General features: G+C 39.0%; 1 protein-coding gene across 2 annotated transcripts in view; it reads left to right on the top strand.

The window, feature by feature from the left end:
• Positions 1-16526, top strand: part of LOC100719270 (sodium/glucose cotransporter 1-like) — a 77422-nt gene that overhangs the window by 57404 nt on the left and 3492 nt on the right. For both annotated transcript variants that reach the window (XM_063225878.1, XM_063225879.1), the window contains 4 exons: positions 355-462; positions 1975-2125; positions 11534-11702; positions 14216-14428. In XM_063225878.1, coding sequence (XP_063081948.1) covers positions 355-462; positions 1975-2125; positions 11534-11702; positions 14216-14428 — 641 coding nt within the window. The remainder of the gene's footprint in view (positions 1-354; positions 463-1974; positions 2126-11533; positions 11703-14215; positions 14429-16526) is intronic.

Below are 16526 nucleotides of genomic sequence, written 5' to 3'. Positions count from 1 at the left end.
GAGTAAGGTTATGAGTTGTTCACATGTTATTATGGAGCAAATAATCCTCTGGCTTTCCTAACACCTAGCCAGAATCGTTGGAAGGCTTACTGGGGCCTGTGACCTGCTTTGGGTGACCCAGTGAGTTGGTGGAAGGACCAATTCATTCAACTGCTAGAAGCCCAAGTCCTAACCCTTTCCTCCAGCTCCAGCTCCCAAGAATGGGTGAATCATAAATAGACGCAGCCACCAGTGGACTTAAAATCTAACATTTACATGTGAATATATAATTCTTAATTTACTTCCCTTATCCCGGGTTCATATGTTAGAGCTTTAAGGCCAGTGTGTTTATGTGACTGTTACTTCTTTTTAAAGACCAAGTGGCATGTGTTGTACCTTCAGAATGTGAAAAGCACTGCGGCGCCAAACACAGTTGTAGCCCCGTCGCCTATCCAAGGCTGGTGATATCACTACTACCTACTGGTAAGAAATAAGCCCTGCTGCTGAGGGCCATGGCATCCCCATTGGAGCCTGGACCCTAGGGATATAAGTTACCAGTGAGGAGTGGGACTCTGGGGGGCAACTTCCTTACCAGTTAGTCCATCATTCTAAATGGAAATACAGGTTGCCAGGCACAAGGCACATTTGCACCATGCAGGGCAGTCTTGCCTGCCCTGACAAAAGGATCAAGTCCTTCTCTCTCTCTCTCTCTCTCTCTCTCTCTCTCTCTCTCTCTCTCTCTCTCTCTCTCTCTTTCTGTCTCTCCTAGTAGAGCATATCTTCTTGGAGGCACAATCTGCACACATCTTCTACATTATTTATGTCACCTGATGAGCTGATTCTCTTGCTCATTCATTCACAAAATAGGGTCTACACTGTGTAAGGCATTGTTCTAAGCCACAAAAACACAAAGATGAGTGAAACTAGTCCTTCACTCAAAGAGCTCACCATACAGTGGGATAGGCAAGGAGATAACCAATTACTGAGGGTCAAGTGAGCTTTTGAGATGATAATGACTTCACATATTTATCACATTTTTCTTCCCAAATCCTACTGAAATGGCAGACTTTAAAAAAGACTGTGTTAGTTCTGGAGAAGAATAGGTTAGAAAAGTTGAGACACTTCCATAAAATACACTATAGATGGAATCAGATTGAGTGAAAACTAACCATACCACAGTTCAGAAAGTGAGTTATCTGGGCTCCCCACCTACCCCTCCAGAAATTCCACAGCTTCAAACAGCCAAAGATGCAAACAAAAGTTGGCAGTTGAAGGAAGGGAAGTCCGAGGACCTTAGTCTATGTCTGCCTGCTCCTACTGCAACACTAAGGCACTGCCACAGTAGGCTTCAGGTTTGGACTCTGGTTATCCTCACTCAGACTGTCCCAAGGGCACACAGAAATCTTCGAACAGGGCAGTTAACATCCTCCCACATAGCAGGCCAAGTAGCAATACCAGCTTATTGTTTATAGCTAGCATCTGTTGAGTCCTTGCTCTATAATGGGCACTGTGCCAATCCATCTACTTAAATGTATCTTAATATTAACAGTAATTGAATGGGGAAGGTCCTGTATGCCCACTCTACAGATGAGGGCACAGAGGCACTGGGAAGCACATCACTTTCGTGTGGTCTGAACTTCCTCTGAAGCTCTCACTCCTTACACGTAAAAGCAGGGAGCCAGTGGCATCCATCTCACAGGACTGTACTTAAGATGATACAGGCTGATGTCTGAAGAGATCTTCTGGTACAGACTAACCACACAGGAGATACTAGCTCCTATTATTATATGAAAACACAGCAGGAAACTGTTAAGTCTTGTTACAAAGCAAGAAAAGATGTAACGCAATAATCTATCTTGGGCAGAATTCTACACCAAGTAAAATTGAATGTTTTGTAGGAGGAAATTTAGTAGTTGGAAAAGTTCCTCCGGAGACCTGTGGCATCTGGCATGGTCAAAGATGTGGAAGTCCCCACACATATTCTTTCTCCTCCAGGCCTACAGGGCTTGATGCTGGCTGCAGTCTGTGCCACCATCATCTCCTCCCTGACTTCTGCTTTCAACAGTATCAGTGCCCTGTTCACAATGAACATATATACCTGGTTGCGGCCTAGGGCCTCTGAAAATGAGCTCATGATAACAGCAAGGTAAAGTATTCCTCTAATCACATTAGTTAGCACTGTCAGCGACATCAGTTAATACTCTCACCCCAGTGAGAGGCCATCACGTTGACTTATTTTGTTTATATAGTCTTATTGGTTTGGGAGGATTTTGTGTCTTTGGGTTTTTATTACTGCAATTTTGCAATGAAGATGTATTGCTTTGATCGTCACAGAGAAACTGGTTTCCACTTGTTAAAAAAAAAAGAAAGTAATAATCACAATGGTATAAATGAGCACAGCTTATCATACTCCCCCACCACCAAATAGTTCTTTGGGGGAAATTTACATAAACTATCTCGTCTCATTTAGTCCTCATGACAACTGTTAAATGTAAGTTTTACAGTTGGCATTCTCATTTCACAAACAGAAAAATAGTAGCTCAGAGGCTGAAACTCAGACTTGTCTATTTTGAGGCCATGAAATTAGCTGTGATGCTGCATAATGTCTGGTACGTCCCTGTCTCTGAAGGGCTTGTTCTGTAAGGTTTCACATTAGCCACCCTTGAGCCATATCCATCCTACGCACCTTTAATGTGAACTACGTTTTGGCTCAAAAATAGTTTCCTTTTTCAGTACTGGGAATTGAACCCAGGGCCTCCTCCACACACACCCCAACCAAGGGCTTTTTTTGAGACAGTGTCTCTTTAAGTTGCCCAGCTGGGCCTGAATCTGTGATCTTCATGCCCAGCCTCCCAAGATGCTGAGATTCCAGGTTGGCACACCCTGCTCACTTTAAAACACTGCCTTTATCTTGCATGAAGGTGCATGTCTGCTGTCTACTTTATCTGTCTCATCCTTGCCGGTGTTTGAATTTGCCTTTATGTATTACCATTCCATGGTTGAAAATACATTTTTGGGGCAGGGAATCTAACTCAGCAGCACAAGTGCCTTCCTGGCAAGTACAAGGTCCTGAGTTCAATTCCTAGTACCAAAAAAATGCATTTTTCTGAAAAATATTAAGAAACTGATTTCAGTTTTATTAAGTTGTTAGAGAATATAGGGGGAAAAAAGTAAACATACTCATTTTAGGGAGCTCAAGCCATTGATGCCAAAATACAACAAATATAGCACAGAAAAATAATGAAATTAAAGACTAACCTGACTTCTAAATATTAATACAAAAAAATAAACAAAATATTAGGTGCAAATCCAACAATACATTAAAAGAATGATATAATGTATCATTACCAACTGTGCTTTCTCCTTAAAAATTAGGACTCTTCAGTATTATAAAATGTACTAATTATAACTCACCATAATAATAGATCAAAAAAGAAAAATTATATGTACATACTTACAGGTAATGAAAAGATATTTGGCGTAAGATGTGCTTTTCAATGTGATAAAGCATATCTGTATCATGCTAAAAAGTCTATATGATACTTAATGAAGAAACTAGAGAGGTACAAGGCAAAAGAATGTCCTCTCTATGACAGATAGATGATTAGAAAGATAGACAGATAGATAGATAATTAGACCCAAGGGTGATGTTAGTAGACTAGGACTTTAAAATATCTATGATTAATACAGACAGTAAAATAGAGATATAAAATAGATTAAAATATTGAGAATTTCACCAGAGGATTAAAATTTTTTAAAAGGATTGAAATTTTTTTCTAGAATTGAAAAATAAATATGTGAAATTAAGACCTCAGTGGATGGATTAACACTGATTTGGATACAGAAAAGACACAATTACTGAAAACCAGACTGAAATAAACAAAACAAGTAGATACACATAAAGAGCAATCAAAGTTATAATATGTGTAAATGAAACTAGAGATAGAAGGGAACAAGTTGAATAGAAATAGTATTGAAAAAATAATAACCAAGATCTTTCAACAGGCTAGAGTCAAGAAATCCCTATGAATTAAAGCAGGATGAGTGCAAAGGAACCCATATTTAGACTACATTTTAGTGAAAATGCTTAAAGTTAAAGGTAATGAGAAAATATTTAAAGCGTCCAGAGGAAAATAAATCATATTGCCTTTAAGAAAATGACATGGACTGGTAGAATCTTCAACATAAACTATGGAAGTCAGAAAACAACATCTTCAAATGGTAGAGGAAACTAGAATTCAATATGCATCAAAAATGTTCTCTAAAATGAAGATGAAATAGATATGTTATTGGCAAGTACAAGGCTTGAAAGAATACACTACATTAGACTTGCATTTTAAGAAACACTAAAGGAAGTTCTTCAGGCTGAAGGAAAATAACCCAGACGGAACTGAACTTTAGAGAAGAATGTCAAGCATGAGAAAGAGTCGATATGTGTACATATAAGTGAATACTGACTGTTTAAAACATCAACAAGAAAAAATGTCTGTGGATTTATAACACACAGAAGTAAAATATATGACAGTAAGAGCAGAGAAAACGAGACTCTAAATCAAACTATTAAATATTCTGAGCTTCTAGAATTATTGGAGATGTGACAAAAGTAAAACTTGTCCCGGAATATATAAAACATGTACTTAATCCCTAAACTGCAGAATGTTTAAGTAATGTTAGTAGGAGGAAAATACAAAATAACTAATAAAATATATGAGTAGCCCAAGAGAAATCTAAAAAGGAATGAAAAGAATACAAAATGGGTACGTTAAATAGTTTACAACTACTGTGATAGGATGGCACATATCCAGGCATATCAGTAATTTCAGGAAATATAAGTGGACTAAACACCAGCGGGCTGAGATGGAAAAATCACATTAGGGATCAGCCTGGGCAACACAGTGAGACCTCATATAAAAATGTAAATAAGTAAGTAACAGGCCTTTAGGAGCTGATTAGGAATTGTGGGCTGCTGCCCCTGTGATGGGATTAAACAGCATTATGCTGCCTTATTCTTCTACCATGTGATGGCAATATCCTCTCATTTCTTCAGGTTTCTAGTCTTCTGTGTGGAGATCTTGCATGTCTTTCATTAGGCTTATTCCTAAAAAGCTTGTTGTTTTGATGTTACTTTTAACAGAACTGTTTATAATGCCAATTCTCAATCATTTGCTATTAACACAAAGAAATAGTTTAAGTTGACATTATATCTTGTGAACCTGACTAAATTCACCTACCTGCTTCTAGTACATATTTTGTAAATTCCTTGAGATTTTCTGTGTAAATCTTCATGAATTAAATATAGGCTTCTTGTTGGTTTTCATTTTTGTTTTCTTACTCTACCGCTCTGTATATAATTCTGGTTCAGCATTGAATACAAGTGGTAAAAGTGGACTCTTGCATCATTTCCAGTCTTAGGGATAAAGGGTTCAATCTTTCACATAAAATATGATGGTAGCTGTAGGGTTTTTATGCTCTTTACCATGTGGAAGAAATTCTTCTCTGTTCTTAGGGCACTTCAGAGCAACAAGAGCTAGATTAAAATTCCAGACACATGCCATTATTAGGAGATGGAGAAACCTGTATCACTTGCATCAGCCATGTGGAGTTAAAGTGCCAACCTGAGAGCTCTCAAACATGCACAAATTTCCCCCACAAAACATCTATTTAATTCCACTGTTATGCATTGTAGGAGACCAGAGGGCTAAATTAAAATCTTCAGGAAAGTGGAGTTAAATTTTGTAGAGTTGAATTTCGTCCAGTGCTTTTCTGCAGCTATTAAAATTATCGTGGGGTTTTTCTCTTTTATTATGTTAATGCAGAGAATTATAATTATCAGGTTTTGAGTGTTAAACCAACCTTGCAAACATAGGGTAAACCATGTTTGGTCATTGTCTTGGTTACTTTTCTCTCATTGCTGGGACAAAATACCTGACACCCAAAATTAAGGAAGGAAAGATTTATTTAGCTCACAGTCTGTGGAGGTTTCAGTCCATAATCAGCTGACTCCAAGGCAAGGTGGTGTGGCACAGGGGCAGCATTCAAGGTGGCATAAGACAGCAAAAGTAGCAGGAGCAAAAAGGGGGAGAACAAGCCTCTTTTTCTCCCTTATATAGTAAGCAGGTTTAGGGTGCTTAGGGTGGGTGTAGCACTCACACCATCTCTGTGCCCTCCTCTTGCCCAAGCTTAAGATGTTTACAAAGTGAGGACCCTGGCCTCCTCCTGAGTTCTTTGGTTAAACTTCTCAACTTCTCAACTTAACACAATGTAGCAACCACTACAGTCATATTTCATTATTTTTAAGCATCACTTGGGTGTGATCTGCTAATATTTTGTAAAGGATTCTTCTATCTACGCTTATGAAGGATATTGGTCTATGATTTTCTTGTGTCTTAGATATAATTTGATTTGGTAGTTATTCTGCCCTCATAAAATGATTTAGAAACTAATTTTTCTGTTTTCTAAAAGAGTTTGTATGTAATTTGAATTTTATTTTTGTATTAAATATTTAACATAGCTTACTAGTAAAACTAGATGTGGATTTTTCTTTATGGGAATACTTTTCATTATTAAATGAGTTCCTAATAGATGCATAGCTATTAAGACTTTCTTTGCCCAGCAGTTTTGTTATGTTGTATTTTCCAAAGTACTTGTCCATTGCATCTGAGTTGTTACTTACTGCCAGTTGTTTGTAGCTTTTCCTTACTGTCTTTTAATCTGTAGGACCTCTAACAATTACTCCTCTTTCATTCTTGAAATTAGTAGTTTGTGAGTTTGGCTTGGTTTTGCCCTATTGCCCAAATGTGCCTAAGACTTATCAATTTCCAAAGAACTAATATTTGGATTTGTTGATTCCTGTGTTTTGTGTTTGTTTGTTTTGGTTTTTGGTTTTTGCTTATTTCTATACTGTGGTGGGATTGAACTCTCATGCTCAATCTCTGAGCTACATTCCACCCTTTCCTTGCCTCTTTCCTTCATTCTTCCCTCTTTCTTCCTGCCTGCCTGATTTATTTACTTTATTACTATTATTATTATTATAAGACAGAGTCTTGCTAAATTTCCCAGATTGACCTTGAAATTGCAATCCTCTTGCCTAAGCCTGTTGAGTAGCTGAGATTATAGACCTATGCCACCATGCCCAGTTTAGTTTCTATTCTTTATTATTTCCTTTTTCCTAATGACTTTGAATTTAACTTAATCTTCTTTCTCTATTTTAAAGGGAATAAAACAGAACAATAAAACAAAACAAAACAGTGATAAGACAGTAAGAAGTCCACAACAGTTACTGTACTGCATATTGTTGACCTTTAAATAGTTACTCAGACGACTGGCAGTGGGCTTGCAAAATCAATCAAACAAGCATCAGGTTGTTTCTTTACTTTAGTTGTTATCTTCTCAGCCTGTGTTCCTCTGAATCAGCCAGTTGCTTGGTGGTGGAGAGAAGGATGTTTCAGCCGCCACACCAGCTAGCTCAGGAGGGGTGGGAGTGGCACATGACCTCCTTTGGTTCTCTCTGGCTGGCAGTGCCACCACTGGTGCACAGGGGGCTGCATAGCTTCATTTCTGGTTCTCCCCAGCTGGCATGGCTGATGCTGGTACACCTTTTCTAACTTCTTAAAATAGAAATTTAGATCACTGGTTTAAATTGATAATTTTTTACTATACTTTTTTTATTATAACCACTTAGATATCTCCCTCGAAAACCTGCTTTAGCTGAAACTCACCAATTTTGATATGTTGTGTTTTTATTTTCATTCAATTCAAAATATTTTCTGATTTTCTCATGAGTTTTTTTTCTTTCATTTATGAATTATTTAGAAGTGTGCTATTCAATTTCCAAGTGTCTGGAAATTTCCTAAATATCTTACTGCTATTGATTTCTAATTTACGCCCACAGTGACCCAATAAACCTGTGGGATTTCGATCTTTTGAAATACATTACTAGTTTGTATTTTTGCTGAATTTTGTCTAGTTCATCTAGTTATATACACACATGCACACAAACACTCAGTATCTTCTATACTGAGAAAAGTGTATTAAAATCTTCAGTAGATCGACGTCGTGGCATACACATGTAATCCCAGCATTCTAGGAGGTTGAGGCAGCATCTCACAATACAAAACAGAAAACAGAGACAAAGTCTCTGCCTCAAAAAAATTTAAAGGAATGGGGCCCAAGTATAAGCTTAGTATGAAGGCCCTGCACCAGTACCAAAAAAAATACAAACCCACTTTAGCTATGACTGTGAGTTGCCTGTTACACATTCCCCTTCATATATTTTAAAGTTTTGATATTAAGAACTTACACATTTATACTTACTATGGCCTCCTAAGGCCTTTTATCTCTGCTAACAACCCTTGTCTTGAGGTTTACTTGATTATTACATAGCTAGCTTCACCTGTAGATAAGCTTAAAGTTTCTTATAGAGCATGTAGAGCTGATCTTGATTTTTTTATCTAATCTGGAAATTGCTACCTTTTTAGTATTTAATCTATTTGTAATTAATGTCATCATTAATATGACTAGAAATAGTTTTAAATCCATTTTAATTCTTCTTGGCTGCTCTGGGGATTACAGTATGCATTCTTAACCTATCACAGTCTACTTAGTGTTAATATTATACCACTCTATGTAATTATCTTGCATCAGTATAAACTATTTTTCTTTCATATTATCATTATTTTTACGTATCTTATATCTATAAAAACCTTATAATACGTGATAGTGATTTTTTTGCTCTAAGCAGTCAGTTGCATTTTAAATAATTGAAGAAAAATACACCATGTTCTATATTTAAAATTTTAGCTTCAAGTTTCTATCTGTATTTCTTTGACCCTAAAAAACTGTCTTCAGCCTCCTTTATTATGCAGGTCTGTTGGTAACAGACTCTCAGTTGTTTTTATCGGAAAATATTTTCTGATATATTTTTTACAGATATTTCACTGAGTATAGGTTCTCTCACCACATAAAGATTCTGTTAATTCTTCTCCTGCTTCCTGTTCATAGTGAGGTAATGGGACATAATTTTTATACCGTTTCTCTTTTCCCCCATTATTTTCAAAATTTAATCCTTTGATTTTTCAAGTTTCATTGGGCTGTATAAGTGCGTGTATGTGTATGTGTATGTCTGGCTTATATTTTTCTGAGCTCCTTTTTAAGGTCTTTATAATTTCCAGCAACGAACTCCCCTCTGTTCATTCATAACTATCATTCACTTCAGTCCTTTAATAATAGCTATAATAATTGCTTTGCTATTTTTAATATGTGAGCCAATTTGGAGTCAGTTTCTATTGATTTTTTTTTTCTTTTCTTTTTCAGTATTGAGAATTGAACACAGGGCCTTCCTGCTGAGCTACAATCCCCAGCCAACCCTCTACCCACCCCTTCAAACAGGTTCTTACTAAGTCACTAAGTTGCTGAGGCTGGATTTAAATTTGTGATCCTCCTACCTCAGCCTACCAGAATGCTGGTACTATAGGCATGGGCTACCAAGGCTGGTAAATTGCTTTTTTTTTTTTCTTGTCTATGGCTCCATATTCTTTTTCCTCACAGGCCTAGTAAATTTAATGTATATTAAATATTTTGGGCAATAATTGTAGGGAGTTTGAAGAGTACTGGCTTTTGTCCTAATATTCAGGTAAGTTACTAGCTAATAATCTTAAATTTCTAAAGGTTAATTATTTTATGTATTGTCAGGGTGGGTTGTTTTGTGCTGTTAGTCTTAGCACAAATTCTTAGCCTTGAGATATATACTATTCCAAACTGTCTGTGATTTCGACTAACAGCCTGAGGTTACAGAGTCCTTATGACTTCATAGGATTCCAAGTTAATTTCTGTCTCCCATGCTGTAAGTAGCAACTGAAATCTTTGCTTGGCTTGTTCTGCCTTCTAACAGTTGCTTATTGGTAGACTCTAAACATTCTCCTACACATACATAATTCAGGGATAAGCCAAGGACTCAAGGGACATTGATGGGCAGATTGGGACTCCCTTGCTTTGTGAAGCTCTCTTTTCTAAAATTTTTCTCCCAAATTTTCAAGCACTCTGAATCCCCAAGGCACTCGTATCTAGCACTTGAACTCAGTGAGTATGCTTGCCAGCCCACACTGTGAAGACAAAGGTGTCCCCGGAGAAAAATGCTGTGTAACTGTCTCACCTAGCACAGTTCCTTTCTTGCAATCACCTCCAATTTCTGCCTTGTTTTGGGGGCTCTGCAGTGTCTTCAGGTTATTTTTATATGTGACTAAGAGTTCATCATTATCGCCTGTAGGAAGGTTGGTTCGGTGTTGGCCATTTACTCTATCGTCGCTGGAGTCAAATTCACTTCTTTGACTCCTCTTTTACTATCATTGAGGAAGTCCTTTCTAGCTTATACTAATTGTCTCAAAAATTATAATTGTAAGCCCTTAGTATTTATTCATCTTTGAATTGACTCTTCACGTGGTATAATTTTACAGAGATCTACATTTTAAATCATTCATTTAGCTGAGTTTGATATATGCTTATAATCTCAGTGCTCTGAGACACTGAGCAAAGAGGACCAAATATTTGATCCCAGCCTGAGAAACTTAGCAACTTGGTGAAATTCTCTCAAAACAAAAAAAACAAAAGAAACTTTGAATATAGGTCAGCACCAAGGGCCAGGGTTCAATTCCCAGTATGTAGTAGTAATAGTCGTAATAACAATAATAATAATAATAAAGTCATTTACTTAGAAAAAATAATGAACATTTATATCCTCTATCAATTTCTTTTTGGAGGTTTCAGGGGGAAAGCTTTCAATCTTACACTATTTAGTATAATACTGGTTTGGGGCTTTTCATAAATGGCCTTGATCATGTTGAGGTAGTTTCCTTCCACTCCCTGCATTGCTTTTTTCGTTTTTCATTGTGAAAAAGTGTTTGATTTTGTTAAATGCTTTGTTGCATCAGTTAAGATATAACTGGGGTTTGTTTTTTCTGCTTCAATGTCTAATTTTGTGTGTTCCGTTGATTGATTTTTTTCTAATGTTAGCCACTTTTGCAACCTGGAATGAATCATATTTATTAATGTTACATAAAGTGTCAGAACTTGTTGAAATCTTTAAAATCATGAGCCCTAGTATTAGTACTTGAAATTTTTTAAAAATGTGTTACTCCTCAAGAAACTAATATTTGCCATGTATTATATATATTTAAGGCATATTGCCCTTCTCAACTTGGTCATACTCTCCAAAGATGATTAAAAAAAATACATGTTATAGTAATAAGCAGACACTTGGTTATTTATTCAGAAGTTAAAGGGTTTTTAGCCCTGTGACATCCATTTGCTTATGGACAGGACTGTCTCCTTTGCCCCCATAATTATCAATGGGCAGCTGGATTTAAAATGAGAAATAGGCCCCATGGTGTAGTTCTCTAGCACAGCACTTGCCTAGTGTGGTAATGTCCTGGGATTTATTCCTGGCACTGCAAAACAAGCAAACTAAGAAATACTTGCATTAACAGTTTATAGTTTTTAGCTATTTTACTGCCAGGGAGAAATCTCATCAAGTTTTCACTGCTTTTGGTGTAATTTACAGGTTTTTTATTATAAGCTTACTTGCTACCGCCATTATTTGGATCCCTATTACAGAAACAGCTTACAGTGAAAAATTATTTGAATACATGCTGATGACAAGGAGTTGCCTGACACCACCCATCACTGCTCTCTTCATACTGGCTGTGTTTTCCAAGAGAGTCAATGAGGAGGTAGGTGTTGGGCATGGAAATGGGTTGCCTCCATACTGCAGAGATCTTTATAAGAGTTGCCCTGTGAGGTTTCTTTTGTACTAACGAATTCATAGCATGACATCTTTTTTTTTTTTTTTTCGATACTAGGGATCAAACTCATGACCTCACGCTTGTCAGGCAGGTGCTTATACCACTAAGCCAAATCCCTGGCCCTCCATGACATTTTTGATTTTTGAGATATCATGTCTTCCTGGGAAGATTTGGTTCTTAGGAGAAAAGGTAGATCTCTCATTTGCTTTCCTTTTTTTATAATGAAATCCATTTTCAGCCATGCCACGCAAGCCTGATCACCTTACATGTCTGGAGGTGGTGATGAGAAACTGTGAATGATTCTCCCTCCCACATATTTAGCTGTAGGAAAATATTCTTCTGTTGCCTCTGTGCGTGAATGCGTCATCCTCAGAAATCCCACACTCACCAGGGGATAGAGTGGTGGGTTTCTTGCATGTTCTTTGTATTACCTGTATAATTATTGGAACCATTTCTTTGGGCCATACTTAAGACCAAATAAAGATCCCCATGAATGGTTTGGTCATTTTGTCAATAACACTTTGAAAGTATAGTTTGCCCAAACATATTCTCTTTTATGATTTTTTTAAATTTTTGAGTCATATCTTAAACTTTCTTATTTCCTGGCACTGAAGAAATGGGCCTTGCACAAATTCCTAAGCAGAGCATTTGAGGACCCTTCTGATCTGGCCCCGCCTACTGCTCAGGCCTTGTCCTCCATGCACCCGTGGGTCTATCCCACCCACTCCAAACAACATGCAGCGCTGGCTACTGAACTGCCCTCTGCATCTTCTGGCCTTCCTTCATTTGCATGAACTATTTGCTTTCCCAGGAAAATCTATTTCTAATGAATACTTGGTCTCACGTTCATCTCAGGTATTCAGTCCTCTAGACCACCAGCCAATACTTCCTGTTCCAACCAGCTCACCAGTGCTCAACTATTAGCAAGAATATTGGGAGGGGGCAGTCGCTTTGGGCCCTAGAGCTCCTTCTGTTTGCTCTCGTGGGAAGGGCCTGAGTAAGAAAAGAGGCAGGTAGTCAGGGTGATGAGTGTATTACCGAAGAGAAATGAGAGGATCTGACTGGAGCTGGCTTGCTACCCCAGATCCTAAGTTTCAGGCATGTTTTATGTTCCCTCAACTTAATGCACTTTTACAGGCCCTCTCTCTTGTCATGTTTTAGATGCCGTGCTCTGGCTTCTGTCCCTTTGCTTCAGGAATTGGTTCTTGTGGAACCTCCACCTGACTTTTGGTTTAGATCTTTCCCCACAGTACTCACCCACATTCAGTATCTTAGAATCTCAGCTTTTCTTTCCCTTTCTCCCTTCTCCTCCCACCCAATCTCTGTCTCTGTCTCTGTCTCTGTCTCTCTCTCTCTCTCTCTCTCTCTCTCTCTCTCTCTCTCTCTCTCTCCACATCTATTCAGTTCTGATTCAGGCTGCAGATGCAGCCTCCAATCAAAAACTAAGGCCTTACTTTCATGGGGTACACAGGCTATTTGAAGGAGTCAGATAATGCCCAATGGGCAAATAACAATTTCAAATAGTGACAAAATGCTATCTAAGACTTAAAAAGATGATGGAGCTGACAGGGTAGGCTAGAAGTGAGGGGTAATGGGGAACCAACAAGGACATTAGGTAAGGTAGTGGAAGATCTCTCTTAAGCAAGTGACCTTGAATCTGAAATCCAAAGAAAAAACCAAAAATGGTAAACATACAGGAGACACCCAAGCAGAGAGAAGAGCAAGTGCAAAACCCCAAGACAAGAGCAAAACAGGCAGGAAGGTTTTGATGGCTGCAGTGGAATGACCAAGGGGGAAGTAGCAGAGCCCGGTGAGGTCAACTGTGGTACGCCATTGAAGTCTTACTTTCTTTGTGGTTGTTGAGAAGCCAGTGAAGACTCTAAGCAGTAGTATGACATTTTTTAGTGTAATCTCTGAGAGACCATTCTGGCTTTTATAAGACCACTTGTAAGAAGACAAAGTGAGGAGCCCACTTTTGTGAGAAGAGATGGTACAGGAGGGTTCATGTCGAAGCCTAGCAATGATGGCAAGGAGTTACATTCGGGGTGTATTTTGGAAGTAAAGCCAACAGTGTGTGCTGAGGGACTGGTGGTAGGGCAGGATGGAAAGAAAAGAGCAAGAGATGGCTCCTGGGGCTTAACCTGGCAACCAGAGAGGTGCCACTTAGAGAAATGGCAATAGCAGCACTCTTATTGGGCACCTTTAAATTGAGATGCCTACTCATGGTATCACAGTAAAGTGTAAACTTTACTAAAGTTCTCTGATTGACCTAAGAGAGAGTGCCAGTGGATCTGTTGTGTCCTCACTCACCTTATCTCTGCAAGACATTGTTAAAACTAGTTTAACTTTAGAACCTGGCAAGTCCAGAAAATGATAATAAAGCTAGTTTATGTCATTACCCCTCTTCCTCCCAAATGACTTTTGGGTTCCTTCTTTGGCAGGGTGCCTTCTGGGGGCTGTCTTTTGGGATTATGATTGGCTTCTGTCGAATGCTGCCCGAACTTATCTACGGACACAGGACCTGTGAGGACCAAAAGTGTCCTCAGCCCTTTTGCAGCATACGCTACCTCTATTTTAGCATGCCCCTCCTCGTGGTCAGTCTTATCAGCATGCTGGTGATCTCCTTCTTCAGACACCCAATTCCAGAAATACATGTAAGTGCTGCCATTAGAATGCTCTGGGCTCAACCCCCAGGTCCCAGGGAGCAGCAGATACAAGAAAAGTGACTGGCTTCCTGCATTCTCTTTGGAAATGAGAAGGCTGGAGGCTGGGATGGGTCAAAAATAAGCAATTAATAACAGAAGGACCTTGCTTTAAAAACCAACACCAGAGAATGGGGGTGTAGCACAGTGGTAGATCACTGCCTAGCAAATGGGAGGCCTTGGGTTTGATCCCTAGCAGTGAAAAAAAAAACAAAAACAAACAAAAAAAAACCCACTGAATGTTCTTCAGGACCCACAAATTAGATTAAGAATTCAGCTTATAAAATGCGAATTTTCCATGAAAGGAGTAAGTTCACTAACCTCAGTATGAATTAGAGTAATCAGAGCAGTCACAGCTACTTCCCATTGGTAGGACATGAAGCCCCTGGGAAGTGGGAAAGAATGGGATCATTGATGGCCCCACAGCAGGAGCCACATGATGCTTCATAGCCTTCTCAAAAAACACTTCCTGTATCCTAAGAGAGAGATGTCAGTCACCTGTTCTAGATATTTATTAAAACATCAAAGCTCATGGAAGTTAAATAACTTGTCCAGGAAAACAAAGTTAATAAGTGGCAGGCCTGGGACCCTGATGTGGCTGTAAGTTCATGTTGGCTCCACCATGTCACCTGATTTACACCTTGGCAGGCCAGGAACTTGGTCCAGAAAGCAATAGGAAATAAAAAGCAACAGGGTGTCCATCCATCATCTATCACAAGATCTGGAGTTTCAAAATTGGATAGAAGATAATGAATATGTAAGACCTAGTGCCTTTCTTACAGTTTTGTCCTGGAGTCTGGACAAAAGCTAGTATTCCTTCATCAAAAGCTGAGTCACTAGGACAGGTAAATTTAGAAGTCTGAAAACCTCAGGGTACCCCAGTTCCACTTTGACCATTTCTTCTGCTCGCTGTTTTCCATTTGATGCATGCTTCTCTTGCATGCACAGCCCAGTTGGGAGATGAACAGGACAAATGGGATGAAGAGCCAGATGCTCACACTCCATTGCAAAGGGGTCACTGATGCAAGCTTGCATCAGTGACATAGCACAGGAGACTCCTCTGCTCCTCTTACCTTGAGATGCTGGAGATGACTGACTTTTAAACTTCCTGCTGCTGATGGTACTCATCAGATTGTCAATGTTTTTTCTGTTGCTCTAATAACCTCAACTCTGTATTTGTGTCTTCTCCTCCACCAGCCAAGTATGTCCTGGGTATCTCCCAGATGCTTAGGTGCATACTATTGCCCCAAAGAAGACAACATAGCTGTCTGCAGGGGATAGAGCTAAGAGACAAAGTAGCATCTGGAATTAGTGACAACATGCCAGCTATAGGCCTGGGCCCTCCAAACATGTTGCCTCTGCTCACCACAGCCAGGGGAATAGAACTCTGCTCCCACCTCATCCAAGCACAGAAGCCCATAGATGCCCTTCCAGTGCATGTAGCAACCTTATCTATAGGAGGCTGGTAGTGTTCTTGGAAGGGAAAATGTGCACATATGGCACCATCAGGAAGCAGTTAAAGCTTAAGCCAAGTCACTGTCATCGACACAACAGAATTGTAGCCCAACATTTTGGTCTGACTCAGGTGGGACTTGGCCCTGAACTGGACAGCTGGGAAAGCTACTGTCTAGGAGGCACATATCTTGCTGTTAGCAAAAAAGCACATAGGGCAGAGATTTCATCTATGCCTGTTCCAAGGCTGTATATATCCCAGGAGAGACTTGGACTTGATGGAAAATACTTAGATGTGCATTTACTACCTTAACCCTCCCTTCAGAAAGGCAACAGTTTACTGAGTTTGTTGACTTCCTAAAGTTTCACACATGTTTTTAGGAACAAAATATAGAGGCTGGAAAAGAAAGAGAATGTCCCTGTTTTGGCATGTGCAAATGCCCTATTAAACTTAAGGAATTGGCCCCAACTATAGTTCCTCTTCAGCAAGGTTTCTAGAATGACAGCACAGGTCTCCCATATCCTGCTTATTCAGATGAGAGGGCTTTATATCCATGCATGTGCACGCACACACACACACACACACACACACACACAC

This window comes from Cavia porcellus, unplaced genomic scaffold (assembly GCF_034190915.1).
Source record: "Cavia porcellus strain 051 isolate PalLab524CR breed Dunkin Hartley unplaced genomic scaffold, mCavPor4.1 scaffold_16, whole genome shotgun sequence".
NCBI lineage: Eukaryota > Metazoa > Chordata > Mammalia > Rodentia > Caviidae > Cavia > Cavia porcellus.
Note: the sequence above shows the minus strand (reverse complement) of the source record. Positions and strands in the feature narration are given on the sequence as shown.